General features: G+C 47.7%; 1 protein-coding gene across 7 annotated transcripts in view; it reads left to right on the top strand.

The window, feature by feature from the left end:
- Dnm3 (dynamin 3) overlaps window positions 1-20,402 on the top strand; it is a 472,254-nt gene that overhangs the window by 164,134 nt on the left and 287,718 nt on the right. For all 7 annotated transcript variants that reach the window (XM_047520009.1, XM_047520011.1, XM_047520008.1 and 4 more), the window contains exons 5-10: window positions 5,259-5,357; window positions 5,919-6,079; window positions 10,413-10,555; window positions 14,455-14,590; window positions 16,607-16,674; window positions 18,466-18,604. In XM_047520009.1, coding sequence (XP_047375965.1) covers window positions 5,259-5,357; window positions 5,919-6,079; window positions 10,413-10,555; window positions 14,455-14,590; window positions 16,607-16,674; window positions 18,466-18,604 — 746 coding nt within the window. The remainder of the gene's footprint in view (window positions 1-5,258; window positions 5,358-5,918; window positions 6,080-10,412; window positions 10,556-14,454; window positions 14,591-16,606; window positions 16,675-18,465; window positions 18,605-20,402) is intronic.

The raw sequence follows: 20,402 nt of genomic DNA, 5'->3' as shown, positions 1-20,402 counted from the left end.
CTGTAATGCTGGCTTTCTTTTTGTAAATTCTTTTAGCTTTTGTTTATCATGGAATGATTTTATTTCATTGTCAAATTTGAAGGTAAGTTTTGCTGGGTATAAGATTCTTGGTTGGCATCCATTTTCTTTCAGAGCTTGAAAAATGTTGTTCCAGGCCCTTCTAGCTTTTAGGGTCTGGATTGAAAAATCTGCTGATACCCGTATTGGCTTCCCCCTGAATGTAATTTGGTTCTTTTCTCTCACAGCCTTTAAAATTCTGTCTTTATTTTGTATGTTAGGTATTTTCATTATAATGTGCCTTGGTGTGGGTCTGTTGTAATTTTGTATATTTGGAGTCCTATAAGCCTCTTGGACTTGATTTTCCATTTCATTCTTCAGATTTGGGAAATTTTCTGATATTATTTCTTCAAATAGATTGTTCATTCCTTTGGTTTGTTTCTCTAAGCCTTCCTCAATCCCAATAATTCTCAAATTTGGCCTTTTCATGATATCCCATAGTTCTTGGAGATTCTGTTCATGATTTCTCACCATCTTCTCTGTTTGTTCAACTTTGTTTTCGAGGTTAAATATTTTGTCTTCAATATCTGAAGTTCTGTCTTCCAGCTGTTCTATCCTATTGGTTATGCTTTCTATAGAGTTCTTAATTTGGTTTATTGTTTCCTTCATTTCAAGGATTTCTGTTTGGTTTTTTTTTCAATATCTCTAACTCTTTATTGAAATGCTCTTTTGCTTCCTGAATTTGCTCTGTTAACTGTCGATTGGTGTGATCGTTCAATGCCTGCATTTGCTCTTTCATCTCATCGTTTGCTTCCCTAATCATTTTAATTATGTACATTCTGAACTCCCTTTCTGTCATGTCTTCTGCCATGCTGTCGTTGGGTTTTATTGATGTAACATCTAGATTTGTTTGGGGCATTTTCTTCCCTTGTTTTCTCATATTGTTCAGGAGTCAGTGGGTCATTAAGATATTGCAGATTTCCTCTATCAACTTATAATGTCCCTGAAGATTGCTAGTATATCCCCTCTTATCCTTCAGTAGCCTGAAGTCTTGGAGGAGGTTGATAATGCAGAGCTCCACGAGGAAGCTGCCTCTCTACGGGTGGCGACCCTCAGGTGGCGTATATTCCCTGCTAGTGAGCAGAGGTGCCTCCACTTGTTGACCAATGGTCATCCAATGGGGAACTAGACTGCGGGCTGAAGCAAGGCCTGTTTGTGCCTGTGTCTCTGGTTTTACCGTCCCTGTGGGAAAACCTTCCCCGGCCGGGAAGACTCACTCGGTGGGGACGTCTCGCTGGTCAGTTGCCCTCCTAGAGGTTCCCCTCAATCTACAACTACCACCTGGGCTGGGCTGTCTTCCTCTGCAACGATCCCAGGGGCCCGGACCTATGTCTGGGCCTGGGAGCCTCACCCTTCGCAGGCGAGTCTCCTTAGGCTGCCTCTCCCAGAGAATCTGCCCACAGCCCTGGAAACTTCGCTCCGCCCCTAGGCGTGTCTCTGTGCGGCTCTTCCAGCAAGAAGCCACCTAGCTCCTGGGACCCTGCTCTGCACCAATCGCCTGGCTATGCAGCCCCTCCTCTGAGCCACCACCTGGAGCCCCGTACAATAGCTCCGAGACCCAGAGACCCGCCACACACCTCCTCCTCCGAACAGCCGCCCGGTTTCCGACGCAGTCACTAGGAGTCCAAGCAACTCACTTCGGGTCTCCTCCTCCCGCCAACCACCCGTAGCCCTAGGCAGTCACTCCAAGTCCAAGTGACCCGCCCTGTTCCTCCTCCTCCTCCTTGGGGTAGCCCCCCGGGTGTTCAGGAGCGGTGGCTCCGAGACCAAGTGACTCACCATGCTCCTCCTCCAGGCAGGCCACCGGTGTTCAGGAGTGGTTGCTTTTAGTCCAATGAACTCACCACTCTCCTCCTCCTCTGGCAACCACCTATGGCTCTGATGCAGTCACTCCTAGACCAAGTGTCCCATCGCTCTCCTCCTCCAGGCAGGCCACCAGTGTTCTGGAGCAGTTGTTCTGAGATCAAACAGCTCGCCACGCAGCTCCACCTCTGGCAACTGCCTGTGGCTCTGATGCAGTCACTCCTAGACCAAGCGTCCCGCCGTGCTCCTCCTCTTCCTCCGGGCAGTCCCCCGGTGTTCAGGAGCGCTCGCTCTGAGTTCAAACAGCTCACCACACAGCTCCTCCTCTGGCAACCGCCTGTGGCTCTGATGCAGTCACTCCTAGACCAAGTGACCCGCCGAGCTTCTCCTCTTCCTCTGGGCAACCCCCCGGTGTTCAGAAGCGGTCGTTCTGGGTCTAAACAGCTCGCCACGCAGCTCCTCCTCAGGCAGCTGCCCGGAGCCCCAGTGGCTGCTCGAGTCCAAGCGCTGTGCTGAGCCGCCGCCTCTACGATGATCCCAGTTGTCCGTGTTCACCGCTCCAGCGGGGGGAGGGGCATCTCGCCGAGCAACTCCACTTCACAGATTCCCTGCGTTCCGGGGCTACTGCCCCATCCGGGACGCCTCCCCAACGGGAGAGACTCACCCGGCGGCTTTGAGTTGGTCCCAAGTCTCTCACTATCTCCTCTTTTGAATCTTGCGTCCTGGAGCAACGTGAAATGCAGCCGCCCTCTAGGCCGCCATCTTGGCCCGCCCCATTTCCTGGGGCTCAAAAACCAGGCCTGCTCCCTGGGGATCTACGGCACCACCACAGCAGAGCAACCAGGGATTACAAAAGTGAAAGTGAATCCTAGTGTGGAATGGCAGCAATGGCGGATGCAGGAGGAAAAAACCTCCCTTGGAATTTTGAAAACATTGATCGGTTTTTAAAATGTATCTGGGAGCTCTCTAGCATCTTTTACCCGTTCCTAGTGTTGTGAACTTTCGTACTGATGTAAAGAGCTGTGTGTGTGTTTATATTGTATCAGAGGCCTGCTGAGTTCATTCGGTTTATATCTTTGACTTGCAGAATATTTTCTGAGTAGGATCTCTCCTTCCTTGTCACTTTTTCTATTTGATCTTTTCTTCCTGCCATGCCAGTTATTCATATATTGGAATAATCATCCAATATTATAATCATCTCTTTAGCTTTTAAAGATGTTTTTTCTATTCTTCTTTTTCATTGGTTTTCTGGAATGTTCCTCACCTTCTTTGCTTTTCTGGAATGTTCCTCACCTTCTTTGATTTTCTGCCATCCTGCTCTTTCTTGGAGCCAGACTAGGGAGCTGGACTGGGGAGAGCAGATCTTACCATTCGGTATGTAGAGACTCAGTTAATGACCTTCTTTCAATACCTGATCCCCCAAGTGCCTTGAATGCAGAGGCCTCTCTCACTCATTCTTCCCAGAGAACAACCTACAGAGTCCTGCTAGCGTAGACGGGGCTGCTCCCAAGCCTCATCAGCTGTGAAAATCTGCCCTCATTTGTCCATGGCTCCTATTTTCAGCCCACCTGTCAGCCCCTCTCCACTATCTTCAGAGCTGTGGACCTCTCAGTCTTGAGGCTTTCTCAAATGCTGTAGAATAAACGGTCAGCTCTGGCCTTCTCCTGCTGTTGGTTTTCTTGAATTGCGTTTCCTGCGTTTGCTGGTCTGTTGAGCCAGCAGTCACGCTCTGGGCTTCCTCTGGTCTCTCACCTGCTGGCACGTGGGCTCTCAACCCAGACGCTTGGACTCATTGCCAGGTGAGTCGCTCTCGCTTTCTGCTTTCTTTTCCTCATCTTCAAAAATCTGTAGGTGGGTTTTCTTTTTTTTTTTTTTAAGAATTAGAAGATTTAAGATAAATGAGCCATTTAAATCCATAGCTGGCTTAATAAATACTAGCCATTATTATTTTGGAGTAGTTTCAAGTAAAAGAAATCTGTGTGTCCCGAGTAACCACGTGTAACTGGAAACCCAGAGAAGCAAACTTAATACGAATTGTTGGGCAGGTAGTGTCCACACCATGAAGAAATGCCACGCATCTGATGTGCTGGGAAAATCTCTGGGTCCTGAGTGCTCACTGGAGGGAACCTTAGAGATCACATTCTCCAACTCTGTTTTACAAATGAGGAAAACTAAGACTGGAGAGAGTAGTGACTTGCCTTCAGGCTAAAACCCAAGCCTCACGATTTCCGGTTCAGTCTTCTTTCCATTTAATCGTATTGCCTTTTCTAAGAAACAGTGCTGTGTGACTTGTCAGTGTTTTGGTGATATCACTATTCTGTACCCGATTTTCTTTGACTTTCTCATTTTTTCTTCTGTCAGCTCACCTTTATTTTATTTACTTATATGTGGTGCTGAGGATGGAACCCAGTGCCTCACACATGCTAGGCAAGCGCTCCACCCCTGGGCCACAGCCCAGTCCGCCTCTTTAATTTTTATTTCTTTAACAGCAAGTGCTCAGAACTGGATCAGTGATGGTCTTGGTTTACAGCACACGCTCATCACTGGTTCATCCATAGCCTATTTGTTTATTAATAAGAATAAATTTTTAAAAATCCACATCAGGTGGGATACTTGGGCAGAAAGCTAAAATGTGTGGTTTCCATTCATGCATGGTTCAAAAATAAATTCATATAGGGTCATGTGCTGCATAATGACATTTTGGCCAGTGACAGACTGGATATATAGCCGTGGTCCGATAAGGCTGTAATGGAGCTGGAAGTTCATATTGCCTGGTGATGTCACAGCTCTCATAACACTGTAGGCAACGTGTGCTCCCGTGTTGTTGTGATGTTGGTGTAAACAAACCTACCGTGCTGCTGGTACGAAAGTGTAGCACTTGATGATAAATGTGTTACTAGCTTATTTATGTACTATTTTAAGAGGATACCACAACCATAAAAAGTTGACTGTAATACAGTCTGCTGGCCTCCACTGGTGTCCCTTCCATCTCTCACGTTCACCTGAAAGCATTGAGAGATCATATGCAGAGGGACCTACGTGATTCAGGTTTAAGCAGGTACACCCTGTGGTGTTCGCACAGTGGTGACACCTAGTAAGGGTGCATTTCTCAGAAAATGTCCCCATGGTTAAGTGATGTGTGACTGTTGGAAGTATCCATGTGGTGTGGCTATTTTTCTCTTCAATGGAAAGTCATCTTATGGATACAGATGGTTGATTTCAAAACTCCCTTCCTCATGTAGAAATTGACCAGACTGGGGTGGCAGTGGATAGAAGTAAGTAAGAAGACTAAGAATAAAGGACTGAGAATAAGAGCCACCCCCTCTGTGTGGAGACACGTGGCCTCTGAAGTTGGCTGGTCTTCAGATGGTGTCCTAACGGGTTTATTTACGATGCAGGCCTGAGAACCATTGGAGTCATCACCAAACTGGATCTTATGGATGAAGGAACAGATGCCCGGGATGTTCTGGAGAACAAGCTGCTGCCTCTTCGCAGGGGTAATGTACTTGGTCTACACGGGACTTTCTTGACATTATGTCAGCGTGGTTTTAGTGGCTTCCCTGTCCTAAGGCATGGATTTATTATCAACTCTACTTTTTATGGAATGGCAGTGTATTCCCATAGGATGTATTAAAAATGGTCCAAAAGGAGAACTGTTTCTCAAAATAACAGGGGTAAGAAAGCAGGAAAAAGAAGGGGTTTAGAGGAGAGTGAGTATTCACCACAGACTACACAAGTATATACCATTCTGTTGTTAAGTGTGGTATTTATGTTCCTGCAACACGACATAACTAAGAGACATTCTCTCTTAAAATGTACAACACTTTTAAATGTGAGGGGTATTATTCTATTGATGTCAAAAATCATCTTTAGTCAAGTTAATGGTCTTTGTTAAAATGCAATCGTCTCAGACTCAGTTTTGTAAAGGGACCCTGTTTTCAGGCCCCTCACCCATTCTGCCTTCTTACTCAGCCTGTTTGGGAGCCCTGACATCTCCCGAGAATAGTTACAGGAGGGTGCCAAGCCCCATAGGGCTGTGTTGTGGTGTTTTGTTTCAGGTTACGTGGGGGTGGTCAACAGAAGCCAGAAGGACATAGACGGGAAGAAGGACATTAAAGCAGCCATGTTGGCAGAAAGGAAATTTTTTCTTTCACATCCGGCTTACAGACATATTGCTGATCGTATGGGGACCCCACACCTTCAGAAGGTCCTGAATCAGGTAAGGAAATTCTTTTAAGCAACAAGAAACATTATGAAATGTGTAGACCATTGAGATACATATTTCTTACTTTTAAATTTCTCTGTTCAAAGCAAGACCTCCACTTTAAATGGTAGGAGTTTAGATAGTGACTGAGAGTGCTACTGTCCCAGGGAGCTGAGCTCACCGTAGCGGAGGGACTGTCAAGGGGCTGTGCTCCAACAGAAACACATGCCTGTTGAGGAATGGGGCACCCAGTGTACATTTGAGCATGCGTTCTCTCCCCACGTGTAGTTCCCCTGAGCAGTTAGACTTGTGTAGCTCTGAAAAGTGGATCTCCTGTGATCTGTTTGTGGAGTTCCAAGATGTGATGGTTAGGTTAGACTTTCTTCATGGTTTTGTTTGGGATTGATTTGTTCCTTTATTTAAAATCTTCAAAACAACAAATCCTGATGAAGTTATCATTGATTGCCACTAATCTAAAACACTTTCCCAGATAACCCATTTTCCCCAAGTAAACAGGATCTGACTGGGCCTCTGACTCCCTGCCCCGCCCCACCGCACACACTTCTTCCATAAAGCCTCAGCGCACTTCCTCCGGGGCAGAGGTTACTTCCCCTGCTGTGGTCGAGCACCATGACCAGTTCCCTTGTGCCTGGGTTGCCCTTCCTGAGTTTTGATGACAGTGACTTTTATGATGAGCAGCTTTCCTCACAAGCATGCCCATTAGTTACGCTTTCCTCCTTTATCTCTGAGCATGGTCAGGCAGTGATGGACGTCAGCTTCTCCAAGGGTAAGCGGAGGTGCCCACAGGTAAGGACGTTGCATCTCAACCATTGAGATAAAACTGAGGAGGTTTTAGAAAATAGAAAGCAGAGGTATGCTTGTACGTGAAGTGACACAGTACAGACTTCCGTGAAGTTCGTACTTTTACTTAGGGCTCAAAGAGCACTTGGAAGCTCAGAGGCAGCACTTGGTAGTATCATTTTAAGAATATGAATGCAGTTGAGAAGGACCCGTGGTTTGTCATACAAGAACCGTGATATTCTCACACCACAGTCAGCACGGTAAAGCTTCTGTGAGACTACTGCTTTCAACCTGTAAAAATCTTACAGGAAAATCACTAATATGATTAGAAAGAGAAAGTTGGAAATAAATTAGATTTTGCATTTTAAAAAAATAGGAGATGATTGACCAATATGTCATACAGGTGGTCCCCAAGTTTTGACACAACTGGATTGTGCCGACCGAAGGTTGAATGCGTTTAATACTGAACATCTCTTCTGCATAATCACTTTGTTTCCAAGGTTTCCATATTATATTTGAAACTAGAATAACTTTATTGCTAATTCTATGTGAACCAGTGCTTCTGACCCTGAGGTCCCATTTCTGTGGACAATCTGGACAAAGCTATAAAAATTGTGAGGAACTGAAGGAAACACCACCGTGGCTACAAGGCAGAGAAGGACGGGCCAGCCGTGATGGGGGCCCGAGGAGAGTGGGCAGTGGTGGGGTCCTGGAATGTTCTTAGATCAAATTAAAGATCTGGCTGTCACCCGAGGGGCCGTGGGGAGTTATTTTGGAGCTCTGAGGCGGGACGACAGGATCAGATCCGCGATTTTTAGAAAAGAATATGGTACTGTGTGGGATGAGGAGGAGGAGAGCAGCCAGTGAGGAGTAAAACCAGGAGGGGCAGGTAACTAAAAATGATGAAAGTTACAGTAGCTCGGTCTCACGTAGGACCAGCCGGAAGTGACTGAGGGAGATTTGAGGAGTGCTTAGGAAAATTGAGACCTTGGTGACAGATTAGCACTATGGGTGACAGAGGTAAGGAGTGGAGGACAACCTGCCAGCTTCCATGCTGATCTGCAGGCAGCACTGTAGGGAGCCCCCGAGGAGAGATCAGGGGCTCCCTGGGGACAAGCTGAGGCTGAGGTGTCACTGACACGCCCAGAGGAGAAGTCACTCGGTGGTCAGGAGCATGCCCGCAGCAGAGGTGAGTCCTGCTGCGAGTTAACTCTGCAGCAGCGGCAGGTGTTTGTGGGCTTACTGGAGCCACAGGTGGATGAGATTGAGATTGCTGCAGGAGGGCGGGCAGGGAGCTAGAGGAGGCCTCAGACCCGGGTTTGAGGAATTTTAATGCTCCCAGGCCTGCAAGGAGCAGGAGGCGTTAAAGGAGGAAGTATTCTAGCAGGTGAAGAACGGGCCACGGTCTTGCCCGACCAGGGAGGTGTCTGAGCAGCAGAGTGGAAACCCAGGGTCTTTATCATGTCCCAGCTCACACGGCCATTGGCCCTCGCTGGCTTTTGTGGTGGCTGGTACTCTTGGATTTGGGTCCTGTGTCTTTGGACATTGCTGCTGGGAATCCAGTCCTCTGTTCTCTGGTTTCCTGATTCACAGCTGCAGCAGCAGCAAGCCGTACTGTGGGCGGAGGACCGGTACAGAGTATCGATGGCTAATTAACTGCAGGCTTATTGAATAGGTGTATTCAGGTAAACTCGATGCACCTAAGTCATCTTTATGCTGATTTAAAGTCATTTCTCTAGTCTGTCTGGGTGTACTGATTTTCCCTTTGAATGACTTTTGCTGCATTTCTGTGAAGTTCATCTCTTTCAATTCTAAGTTTATTACTAAGCAGATCAGGAAGATCATTGTTTTCAGAATTTTCTGTCACTGCATTACAGAGAGAACATAAGACAGAGAGCTGAACAATCTTTTTTCTTCTTCCTCCTATTTTTTTTTCCATATTAGAGATTGAATGCAGGGGTGCTGTACCAGTGAGCTACATCCCCAGGCCTTTTTACTTTTTATTTTGAGACAGGGTCTCTCTCAGTTGCTGAGGGTCTCATGAAGTTGCCAGACTGGCCTCCAGCTTGCCATCCTCCTGCCCCAGCCTCCTGAGTTGCTGGGATTATAGGTGTGTGCCACCCCACCCTGTCCACCCTGTCCCAACTTGGTTCTTTACGACTCATGCTCAGACAGTTTCTTGGAGAAGTTTTCACTGTATTGAGTTTGAGATGGCAGCTGAGCCCAGAGGAAATGCCATTCACCATTCAGGTGGACTTGTCAACAGCAGAGAGCTTTCCCTCCCTCAGTCATGGAATTTTATGCTCAGTCTCTTGAAGGCACCAACCAGAGCTGCCCGGGGCCTAGAGGTAGAGGAGCCAGGAAGCGCCGCCTGAGCTGCAGAGTGCAGAAAAGCCTGGCTCCCTGGCCACCTGAGCTCCCCAGGGCGCTGGACCATTTGGCCTTGGAAGCTTCGGCAGCACCTGCAGCCCGTGGCTGGCGTCATTTCCACCACGGCCTGACGTTAGGTTCCTTTCTATGAGGCAGGCGATGCGATGGGTCGTCCAGGTGGCCATGTTATCAGGCAGCGCAACCGTAGCACTATGTGTTAACAGAGATAACCAAAGGAGTGACGCTCAACGGAGGAATCAGCATCTCCAAGGGCAGTGGAGGAAAGAGTTGGTGCTTTGTCTCGCTCTACCTATGTGACCTCTGATGTCTGTGTCATTTCTAAGGTTGTGAATGATCAGGAAAACAGTAGAATAACTGGGTCAAATGGTGGATCCATTCCAAGTTTTCTGAGAAATCTCCACACTGCTTTCCAGAGTGGCTGCACCAATTTGCAACTCCACCAGGAATGTATGAGTGTGCCTTTCCCCCTACATCCACACCAACATTCATTGGTTTATACACAAAGGACTTAAAATCAGCATACTACAGTGATGCAGCCACAACAATGTTTAGAGCAGCTCACTTCACAATAGCTAGATTGTGGAACCAATCTAGATGTCCTTCAATAGATGAAGGAATGGATAAAGAAACTGTGGTATATATTCACAATGGAATATTATTCAGCCATAAAGAAGAATAAAATTATGGCATCTGCAGGCAAATGATTGGAATTGGAGAATATCATGCTAAGTGAAATAAGGCAATCCTAAAAAACCAAAGGCTGAATATTTTCCCTGATAAGTGGATGATGATAATGGGGGTGGGGGGAGAGAGAAGAATGGAAGAACTTTGGATTATGTGCGGGAACTGAGAGGTGGGAGGGGGCGGTGGTATGAAAGATGGTGGAATGAGACAGACATCACTACCCTATGTACAGGTATGATTACACAAATGGTGTGTTCTACATCACATACAACCATAGATACAAAAAGTTGCACCCCATTTGTGAACAATGAATCAAAATGCAGTCTGTAAAAATAAAAAAATTAAAAAGAACTGAGGATGTGGCTCAGTGGTGGAGCGCATAAAAAAAAAACAGTGGAGGCTGGTTTTTGTTTTGTGAGTTAATCTTCTCCATCTTCTGTGTACATGCATGATTTTGTTTTGTTTCCTTTAGCAACTTACGAACCACATTCGAGATACCCTGCCAAACTTCAGGAACAAGCTGCAGGGGCAGCTGCTGTCCATCGAGCATGAAGTGGAAGCCTACAGGAACTTCAAGCCCGAAGACCCCACCCGGAAGACCAAGGCCCTGCTGCAGTAGGTGGCCCTCCTCCCTTGCTCACCTGAAGCTCAGGTCCCCGGGTTCTTGGCCAGGGTCTATTTCACATTGTTTTTTAGGTTTAACAGGAGCAACTAAGTGGGCCGAGGCTCTGTGTTACATTGTGGCCCTTGAGCTTTTATGTTTTCTGGAAATAATTTTTCATCTAATTCTGTTGTTACGAATTTAACCAACGGTGCATCCCCGGTTATCTTTCTGACACAGAATTCAGGGGTAAAGCCAGTAGTGATAACCCACAGGCTACTTTTGTCCTTAGTCTTAGAAATGAGTGAATACAAATGAAAATGTTACCTGCCTTTTACAACTAACTGCAGACATCGATGTCCATTGTCCATGTTGTCTTTTTATTTCCCTTATTTCATGTGATTTATCTGTGTGCACTTTTCAGTGGGATAAGAACCTGGAAGTTACCTAAAAAAAAAAAAAAAATATATATATATATATATATATATATATATATATATATGTATATATATACACACACACACACAGATAATAAGGTCACATTTTAGTTATTTTCCTTTCTGATAATAATTTTAATGTAGCATTTTAACAATACAAATGTGCAAACTTCCCAGCCTCTTCTGCTCCTGCGCAGTCCTCCCATCTTACCCTGCGGCTGGCAGACTTACCGGAGCTGCCCAGGGCAGGTGTCAGTTGCAGGAGCATCGCCAGGCGCTGCGTCTCGCCCAGGATCCTCTCTCTTGACGACTTCTGGCCCCTCTGTTCCCTCATCCCTGTGCACTACTCGGTCAGGTCCCTCTCCACTGAACTTACAGCCTGGGACCCTGAGGTCCTCTCCAAGATGCCGTTGGACACCTCTATGGCACTATTATCCCCATTGCAGTCTCGAAATCAAAACACCCTTAATTTGGCATTTAAAACGCACAGTAGAATTCCTTTCTTTGAGGGGAGATTTTCAAATGTGTAAATGACTTAAATACCATCTTAAATGCTTCCTGTTTCCTCATTTAAAAGTTGATAAGCTCTAGTTCTTCCCTAATACTCTTGCTGTTTATTCTTGGGTTTGGTTAAGAACTTGGAAAGCCATTTCTGCTCAGGCGCTGGTCATTTGCTTATCACGCCACTGAAACTAGGATGCAAATTCTGGGTCTTGCCTCTGACTTCCTGGGGCTCAGGTTACAGCATTTCCCAGCTGTCTGGTTGACTTGGGGAGGCGGACTGAGTGCCTCTTGCCTCCGGAGGCCTCTATCTGCTGGCCTATTTCTTCCCTCCCTCCCTCCCTCCTGCCTTCCTGCCTCTTTTCCTCCCTCCTTCCTCTGATCTCTCTGTGTGCTGCGCTCAGAGTCTGGCTCTGCGTTGTCCACCAGGGATTCAACAATGAATACCTCTGTTGCTCTCCAGAAGAGGTCTGCATGGAGCGCGGGATACAGACATAGAAGCTATTAATCCTGTGGACATAGAAGCTGATAATGCTGTGTTTCTGGGAAGTGTGAAATGTTAGGAGCCCATGCAAGGAAGCGGTTACACTTGAGGAAAGGCGTGAGCTCACAGAGAAAATAGTACTTGAGACCCTGAAGTAGGAGAGAAGTTGTCCAGAGAAGGAGGAGGCCAGAGATATGTGAACTTCGGCACAACGTGGTCTAGGATCGGCCAGTGGCCCAGGTGGGCAAAGAGTAGCCACAGATGAATTTTCTAATGTTCTCCAGTGTTTGAAAGCACATGTCACATTATACCTTTCTAGGTGTTTGAAAAGTAATAGCACGTGCATGAACAGAGCTAAGCCCAATCATGTTCTAGTTTTTCTGGCTGAAAGAATTTGTGGTTATTTAATTCACCCACAGTATTGATGAAAGAGAATTAAAAGATATAAGTTTTAGATGTATTTTTTTTCCTCTTGGATTTTGAATTTTTCATTAGATTTTTACGTAGTTCTAATATATCAAAATTAGACTTTCTAAACTTAGTGATCTAGAAAGAGTTGTTTCCTCTTTCTTTTTATATATATATATGTATACATATATATATATATTTTAGTTGTGGGTGGACACGATACCTTTATTTTACTTTTATGTGGTGCTGAGGATCGAACCCAGGGCCTCACACATGGTAGGCGAGCGCTCTACCGCTGAGCCACAACCCCAGCCCCATCTTTCTTCTTCGTTTTAACCAGCCACCTTAAGATCATTCATTCCTTCAATGAACAAATATTTGCTGAATATCCGTAATGTGCTGAGGTGCAGGGAGATAGATGGAATGCACAGCCTGGGCCCTGAGGAGAGGGGCGGATGGATGGACAGGCCGTGGCGGGGTGGGCCACTCCCTGCTGTGCTGGAAACAGGCCGGGGAGTGGAGGAGGGGCCTGGCCTGGTGGGTGAGGAGGTGTGGGCACTGCTGGCAGTGTCCTCCCTGGGGTTTAGAAGGTAAGCATGGAGGAGCGGCGGGAGACCGCTCGAGGGGCGGCCAGAGCCAGACCATGAAGAATCTTGGGCGTCCGGCTAAGGAGTTCTGATTTTTGTGTGAGCCAGCATTTCATTGCTGGTGACTATGATATGTAACCAGAACGACTTCGAGAAGGAAAACTTCTGAGCTCACCGGTTCAGAGGTCTCAGTTCTTGGCTGGCGGGTTCCATCACTCCAAGCCTGATGTTGGGCAGCACACCATGGCGGAAGGGTGTGGCCCAGGCAAGGTGCTCGGCACGTGGCGACCAGGAAGCAGAGGAAGGGGTCGCGGGGACGATGCACCTCGCCAGTGCGTGCCCCAGCGACCCACCTCCTGCTCTACCCGTGCCCCTCCTGCTCCACCCGTGCCCCTCCTGCTCCAGTTACCTCCAGTCAGTCAGTCAAACCACAACCCAGTCGTGCACCTCTGAATATTCCACATTAACACGGGAGCTTTTGGGGGACTCTGTGCGTCCACTCCACAACAATCTTAATATCAAAATGTTGACAAACAAGACCAGGTTAGTTGTGGCAGGGCCTGATGGTCTGATTTGTGCTCTTGTGGCAGGGCGAGGTCTGTCTTGACAAAGATACACCTAGACGCAGGACGGTCATCTAGAGTGGCTTCGGGAACCCTGGGCAGAGTTGCTGAGGGCTGAACCCAGGCAGGGTCAGGTGTGAAGAGGAAGAGTCTCTTGTCTGTGGGATGGAAGGAGCTAGAGTGATCAACAGTTGGTGGCTACCTGGAAAGGCCAGGTGGGAGTGGTCCAGGTGCCCCACGTCCCTGCCTTGAGGCTGATGCCTTCCACCGAGGAGAAAGTCAGAGCAGGAGAATCAGCAGTTGGGAGTGAGAGATGCTGAGCAATTCAAGTTTTAGTTGCATTGAGTTCAGGGCAGCCGAGAGATAATCATTGTCCAGCAGGCAGTTGGGTGTATGGGCCAGTGACCCCCAGGAAGCAGGGGCTAGCCCTGAGGGTTGGAGAAACTAGTTTCTTGATAACCCTTGAAGCTATGGCCACCCTCAAGATCATCTGGGACAAATTTAGAGCATGAGGAGGCTGCGATACTGGAGGAAGGGAGAGTAGCTCACCCGTGTGAGGGTTTAGCGGAGCAGCTGGGACTCTGGCAAGGGGGAGGTCACAGGCGCCGAGCTCCACTGGACTGTCCAAGTTTTACTGTGTAACTTGAATTTTCATGTCAGGTATTCTTTCAATATCATTTCACCGTTGCAGCCAAGTGGACAGAATGCATTTAACGGCAAAGATATTTAAGATGTGTACTCTAGTTAATTGTCTAAAATAAATCTTAACGACGTGTGTTTCGGGTGATAAAGTTCAGAAAGCCCAACGAAGCGCCCGTGACTGCACCAGGAGGCGCCACTAAGAACCCCGGGAGAGGCCGGCAGGCCCGCAGAGTCGGGAGGGCTCGAAGCCAGGCGCCTGTGACTCTGCCACTGTCTCTTTGATGACTCTAGGATGGTTCAGCAGTTCGCCGTGGACTTTGAGAAGAGAATCGAAGGGTCGGGGGACCAAGTGGACACCCTGGAGCTCTCCGGTGGCGCTAAGATCAACCGCATTTTCCACGAGCGCTTCCCTTTTGAGATCGTGAAGGTCGGTACTGCCGCCCTTTCCCCTTGAGCTGCTTCCCCTCCACCTTCTGTTTCACAAACCTCTTGCGGCCACACTACCTGAGGGGTGCGGGTCAGGGGAGTTCTTGGAACAAAACCTTCGTACTCAGGTCATGACACTCGGGAGAGAATTTTTTTTTCTTTCTGATTTTATGTATTGGAAATTTAACGACATTCCAAATCATTTCAATAAAACTGGTTGAGATGTTGTCCAAATAAATAAGTATTTCTCAGGCCCCTGGTATGAGTCCAAGTTCTAGGGGCCAGCGATGACAGAGGACATTTTAATTGGTCTAATGGGGAAGGACAGAAAACAGACAAAACACACAGCAGGAAAAAAGTGGTACTTTGACCACTTTCAATGGGACATTCAGGCAAGTTCTCTTTGATGAGGGACATTAAACCACAGCCAGAACCACAAGGAGCAAAGCCCCGTGGAGGTGAAGAGCTGGCAGAGGAGGACCAGGGGAGGAAGGTGCCCAGTTCACACAGGCCTCCCAGGGTGGAGTAAGGTGTCCACACCTAATAGGGGAGGCCGTGGGGGGATGTGAGCTGGGGTGTGACTGCTTTGTCTGATGATTCTAGAAGAACACTGGACCTGCTGGCCTGTAAAGGGCAAGAGATAGGTAAGGTAAGGAAAAGAGGGGCCAGGCCAAAGGTGGGTCCACTGTCCACCATCCCAGAGGCCCCTCAAGAAAGATGTGAAGTCATAAACACACAGCGAGGCACAGCGTATTGGAAGAGGTCTGTGCACGGGAGACTCTAGAACTTAAAATTTCTCTAGTGTCCCAGTCAATGACCTGGCAAGACAGGATAGAGGGATAATGGATGCCTTTTGGTATTTTAGTGGTGAGGTCGGTAGGGCTTGGATTGACATGGGGGCTGGAAGACAAGGAAGACTTGATAGGACGCTGGGGCTTTGGCTTTCAAGCTGAGCGATGGTGCCCAGCTTGGAGGCGTGCATCGGGTTCTGTTGTGCACTAGCCAAGTGAGAAACACCTGGAAGGCAGCTAAGTCATTTCCGGGACTGAGCTACTTGCTCACATCCAAAGAGGTGGGTGCCTCTGTCTTGCTGTGGGAAGCAGATGGGTAAGTGGATAGTTTTATTAAAATGTGCCGAGTGATAAGCTTCAGCACAGGGTGCTCCAGAAACGGCCCCAGATGTGGATCCCAGCCCAGGTCCTCAAGAAGCAACCAGGCTTCTGAGCAGAGCATGGCAGGATGGGCAGCTAGATGGAGGTGGCAGGGGGCCGCGGGGAGGACAAAGGCTCCCAGCCGTGTGGCCACAGGGTTTGGTGGAGACCTAGGCAAGTCATTGGGCCAGGGCATAAAGCAGGAGGGAGGAATGGACAGGAAGCAGGACCGGAGAGGCCGAATCCCAGAGATGGGTGAGCCTGTGTTCTCTGGATCTCCCTCCCAGGGCTCAGCTCTGTGACACTTTGATCCTGCTTCCAAGTAGATTTATGGTACCCAGGACTTCTGGGAAATGTTTATACAGCAATCTGTCCTATGTTGGCTTGGCAAAATATTATTAATTTCCTTTTATAAAGAGGCCTTGAGTGCAGGTGGTTGAAGTCACCAGGGGGAAAAGAAGCCATCGTTAACCTCGGGTCAGCTATGCTGCTGCCCGGCAGACGACACTCTCCTTTACGCACCCACCATGCCCTCAGAGTCACTCGATGCAGAATGAGGAATGAGGAATGACACTTCCAACGAGTGGCCAGCTTAATTTCTAAAAAGTCATCCTTTATGCCCAAGCACTGCTTATATATAATGAAGTTAAAATCTGCTGCACTATAACTCCCAGAAATCCCTCGTGTTCTATGTTGCCTTGAACTTTACATAAGCAGATGTTTTGACCATCTGGGTTTAGCTTAGGAGAGACATGAATATCCATTTATTAATAACTCCGTTGAGTTATTTTCATTCTGCAATATTCAACAGTATTATTATTCAAAGGCATTAAGTGTCATAACTGTGGCTCATTTTGCATCTGCAGATGGAGTTCAATGAGAAGGAACTGCGAAGGGAAATCAGCTATGCAATCAAAAACATACACGGGATCAGGCAAGTGACTGGCGTTTGCCTGTGTTCAGTTCAAGCTTCCAAAAGAAAGGGAGTGTTTGTGGAGGGCTAGAGACGCAGGCTTCCCATCCTCTGGACAGAGGCGGGTGCAGAGGTAGAGGAAGAAACAGGCATCCTGGTCTGGGCCCGGGGTAATGTCCTATAGTGTCAGCCAGTTTTTTCCAATGAAAACAAAATGAAACAAAGCAAAGCTACCTTCCGCACTGGTGGCCTGTGCTCCGCACAGTGGGAGATGCAAAGATGGCTAAGACCCTGCTCTCGACAGCCCCGGGTTTCGGTGAAGGAGGCCCCGTGAGCTCCTAAGCACATGTCACCCACACAGAAAAGACCCTGGTTCATTTTAACTGAGTTGTGGAGAAAGACTGGGAAAGAGGATGAGAGACACTTCTGAGTGGAACCCTGCCTGTTCCGAGGACGATGTCAGGCAGCCAAGGGGCCCTGTGTGCAGACGTTTGCTTGTGTCTGCACGTGAGGTGGACATCTGCTAGTGACTGTGCGGTACTGGAGCTGCAGAGGGCCTGGGGTGGCCCAGGCTGGAGGGTGGGAAGGGCTCCCAGAGGAAGCAGTGCCAGATGAGGGCAGAGTTAGGAAGGTGCAGCAGGTTTCAGGGGCAAAGGCTTCACATGTGGCTGGTCTGAGGAAGGTGGATTGGAGAGCAGAGGGCCTGGAGCTGGCAGGGTGTGTGGGGTGGCCTTGGGCCTGAATTTCCCATGTGTAGAGTGAGAATGTTCTAAGTTACTTTCTTTGGTTTTTTTTAGGCTAATATAACAAATTATCGTAAATTGAGTGACTTACAACCAGTGACAATCAATGTCTCACAGTTGTGCAGGGTGGAAGTCCAAGCTCAGGGTTCCAGCACAGGGGCCCCTGGGAGAGCCTTCCTCTGGTTTGCAGGCTGCCAGCTTCCCCGTGTCCTCACCTGGAAGAAAGAGCTGGCTGGCTCCACGACCCCTCCCATAAGGCACTGATCCCATCCATTAGGATTCCACGCTTAGTGACCTAGTGCCTCCCAGAAGCTCCACCTCCTGACACCGTCCCACTGAGGAAGAATTTCTAGGGGACACATACATTCAGTCCTCAGCACTTTCTTCGAAGAACTACGAAAGTATTTTGAGACACATTTCTGGAGTTCTTGTACAAAGGCTAAGCATAATTTAATGAGCATGAGTTAAATAGAAGCAACCTGAATTCAAGGTAATACAACACAGCCTCCCTGTATTTTAGATCTAGATGACTTATAATACCTAATTCTATGTAAATGCTATGTAAATCATTGTAGTTTTTAGACAGGTGACAAGAAATAAGTATGTACATGCTCAGTAGAGATGTAATTTTTCTCTGAATATTTTCAGTTAGCAACTATTGAATCTACACAGGTGTAATCTGGCAACATGAAGGGCCCACATGACCCTTAAACATTAGTTAAAGCTCACATGTTAAGTCGTGAAAGCATTGGGCGTGTGTGTGCGTGCGCACGTGCTATGCGGTGTCATGTCCTGGGCAAGTGCTGTTCCATTGAGCTATGTCCCCAGCCCTTAAGCCTTGTTTTTAGGTCATTGTTAATCTCCTGTAGATTGGCACTGATTATGGTTTAGTGCTATTAAAGACGTTATTGTAGTGGTGCTGTGGATAGAACAAACTGCTACATGACTTCTAAGGTGGTCTAACACGTGCTTACTTTAAGTGACATGTCAACTTAAACACCCCTCCAAGATGACTGGGCACCACATCCAGTGCTGAGATCTAATGCGCTCCTTTCTTCCCTGCCTGCAGGACAGGGCTGTTTACTCCAGACATGGCATTTGAGGCGATTGTCAAGAAGCAGATCGTGAAGCTGAAAGGGCCCTCGTTGAAGAGCGTAGACCTGGTGATGCAGGAGTTGATCAACACTGTCAAGAAGTGCACCAAGAAAGTGAGTTGGGGCTTACCCACTGCTCCTATTCCGTTGCATGGTCTCACTCCCCGACCTCCCCCCCTACTTTGTCATGGACATTTTGTGTCTGTCCATGGAGGGACTGTGGCAGGTGTTGAGTGGGAAGGGCTTTGGCGATGAGCAGATGCTTGCTTCTCTCAGCCCATTCCAAAGGCCGGTCAGGCGCAAGGAGTGCACTTGAGTCAGCTCATTTTCCTACATTGTCTTGAACAGGCGAGCAGCACATCAGAACAAAGGGATGAGGGCCCTACACTGATTTCACTATGGTGTGTGGCAGGAGGTAATTGTAAGTGGTGGAATCATTGATATTGCGTATCAGTAAGAAAACGCTTGTATATCACGAATGATTCCACTTGAGCTGGGCATTTGAGAAGGGGCAGTGTGTTTACGGTTCGCCTTTGAGGCCCACTTACCTAGGTTCTCTGTGACCTCAGGCATCATTCTTAACCCCTCTGGTCTTGCTCATTTATCTGTGGACTGGGTTTACCTTGATAATGTCACCTGAGCGAGGACTGAGGAGGTGATGCCTGAAACCTACGGACACCTACTCTGGCTAAGTTGCTGAGGCTGGCTGTGAACTCGCAATCCTCCTGCCTCCGTCTCCTGAGCCACTGGGGATACAGGATGCACCACCTCTCCCAGCTGTTCTCGCTCCTTTTGTTACCTTCCCTTATATGGTTACTGGGAGTCACCGCCCTGAAAAACTAGCGGGAAGAAAGAGGAAGAGAACAAATGACCACGTGAACATGAACATTGGTCCTGTAACTGGACTGAAAAGCTCAGGGGAGAGGCAGGCAGGCTGAATTCCCAGGTGTGGAGGCTGAAGGAGAAGGAGGACATGGCGGGAGGCTGGGACTCACGGGCAACTCTGGAGGTTCAGATTCCTGCCCTGGAGCTCTGACTGCCCTTGCTCATGCTTCTCAACTCCCAGCCTCTCTTTCCCAAAATAGGAAAAGCCCCAGGAGATAAGGGACTGAGGGAGGCAGCAGGCAGGAGAGAGCACACGGGAGAGAAAAGCACTCTATCCGGCACTTGGTTTGGAAACCAGAAGTCAGCCGCACCCCACTCCTTGCTTTTTGCCCACTCTGCAAAATGCAACCTGTCCTGTCTCCTGCGTCTTTAAAGCTCTCTCTGTTGCTCTCTTAACCGATTTGTAGGATCGACCAGTGCTGCTTTCCAGAGACCACAGGGACTGTCACCTGTGGCCCACAGACATGTTCAGACAGAAGCCTCCAGGTTGTCTGTGTACGCTTGCTTCCAGCAGTTAACCTGCCTTCTTTCCAAGGGTCGATCGTATTGAGTTTGTTCTCAAACCTAGTTAGCCAGCTCTATTTATTTTAGTTATGTACTTTAAATGAACAGTGAATAAAGTGATCAAATGCAAAAAAAAAAAAAAAAAGGCTGAGTTTTGATTCTAGGAAAACAAAACTTTGCTTTGGAAAGTCTTGATAAATGTTCGCTATAAAACTTCATTATTAGTCAGGCAAAGGCAGGATAATGGTAAAAGAATAAGTTGGCGGTTATAAAAATCCAGGTAGGTTTTGCATTCAGCTTATTTCATCAGTTTGTTGCGGTTCTCCTACTTTAAAGAAAGCAGGACTGGGAATCCTAGATGAAGGCTGTGGTTCATGTAAGACAGAAGATGCATAACTCCAAACAGCGGCCCATGTGCAGAGAACAGGCCCTGGCCTTACATCAAAAGATTGGCACATGTGTGTACATTTATGTTTTAAGTTATATTAAAGTGTTTATGGTATGTATGAATCTTTTTTTTTTT

This window comes from Sciurus carolinensis, chromosome 12 (assembly GCF_902686445.1).
Source record: "Sciurus carolinensis chromosome 12, mSciCar1.2, whole genome shotgun sequence".
Lineage (NCBI taxonomy): Eukaryota > Metazoa > Chordata > Mammalia > Rodentia > Sciuridae > Sciurus > Sciurus carolinensis.
The sequence above is the reverse complement of the archived record's forward strand: the minus strand, read 5'-3'. Positions and strand labels throughout refer to the sequence as shown.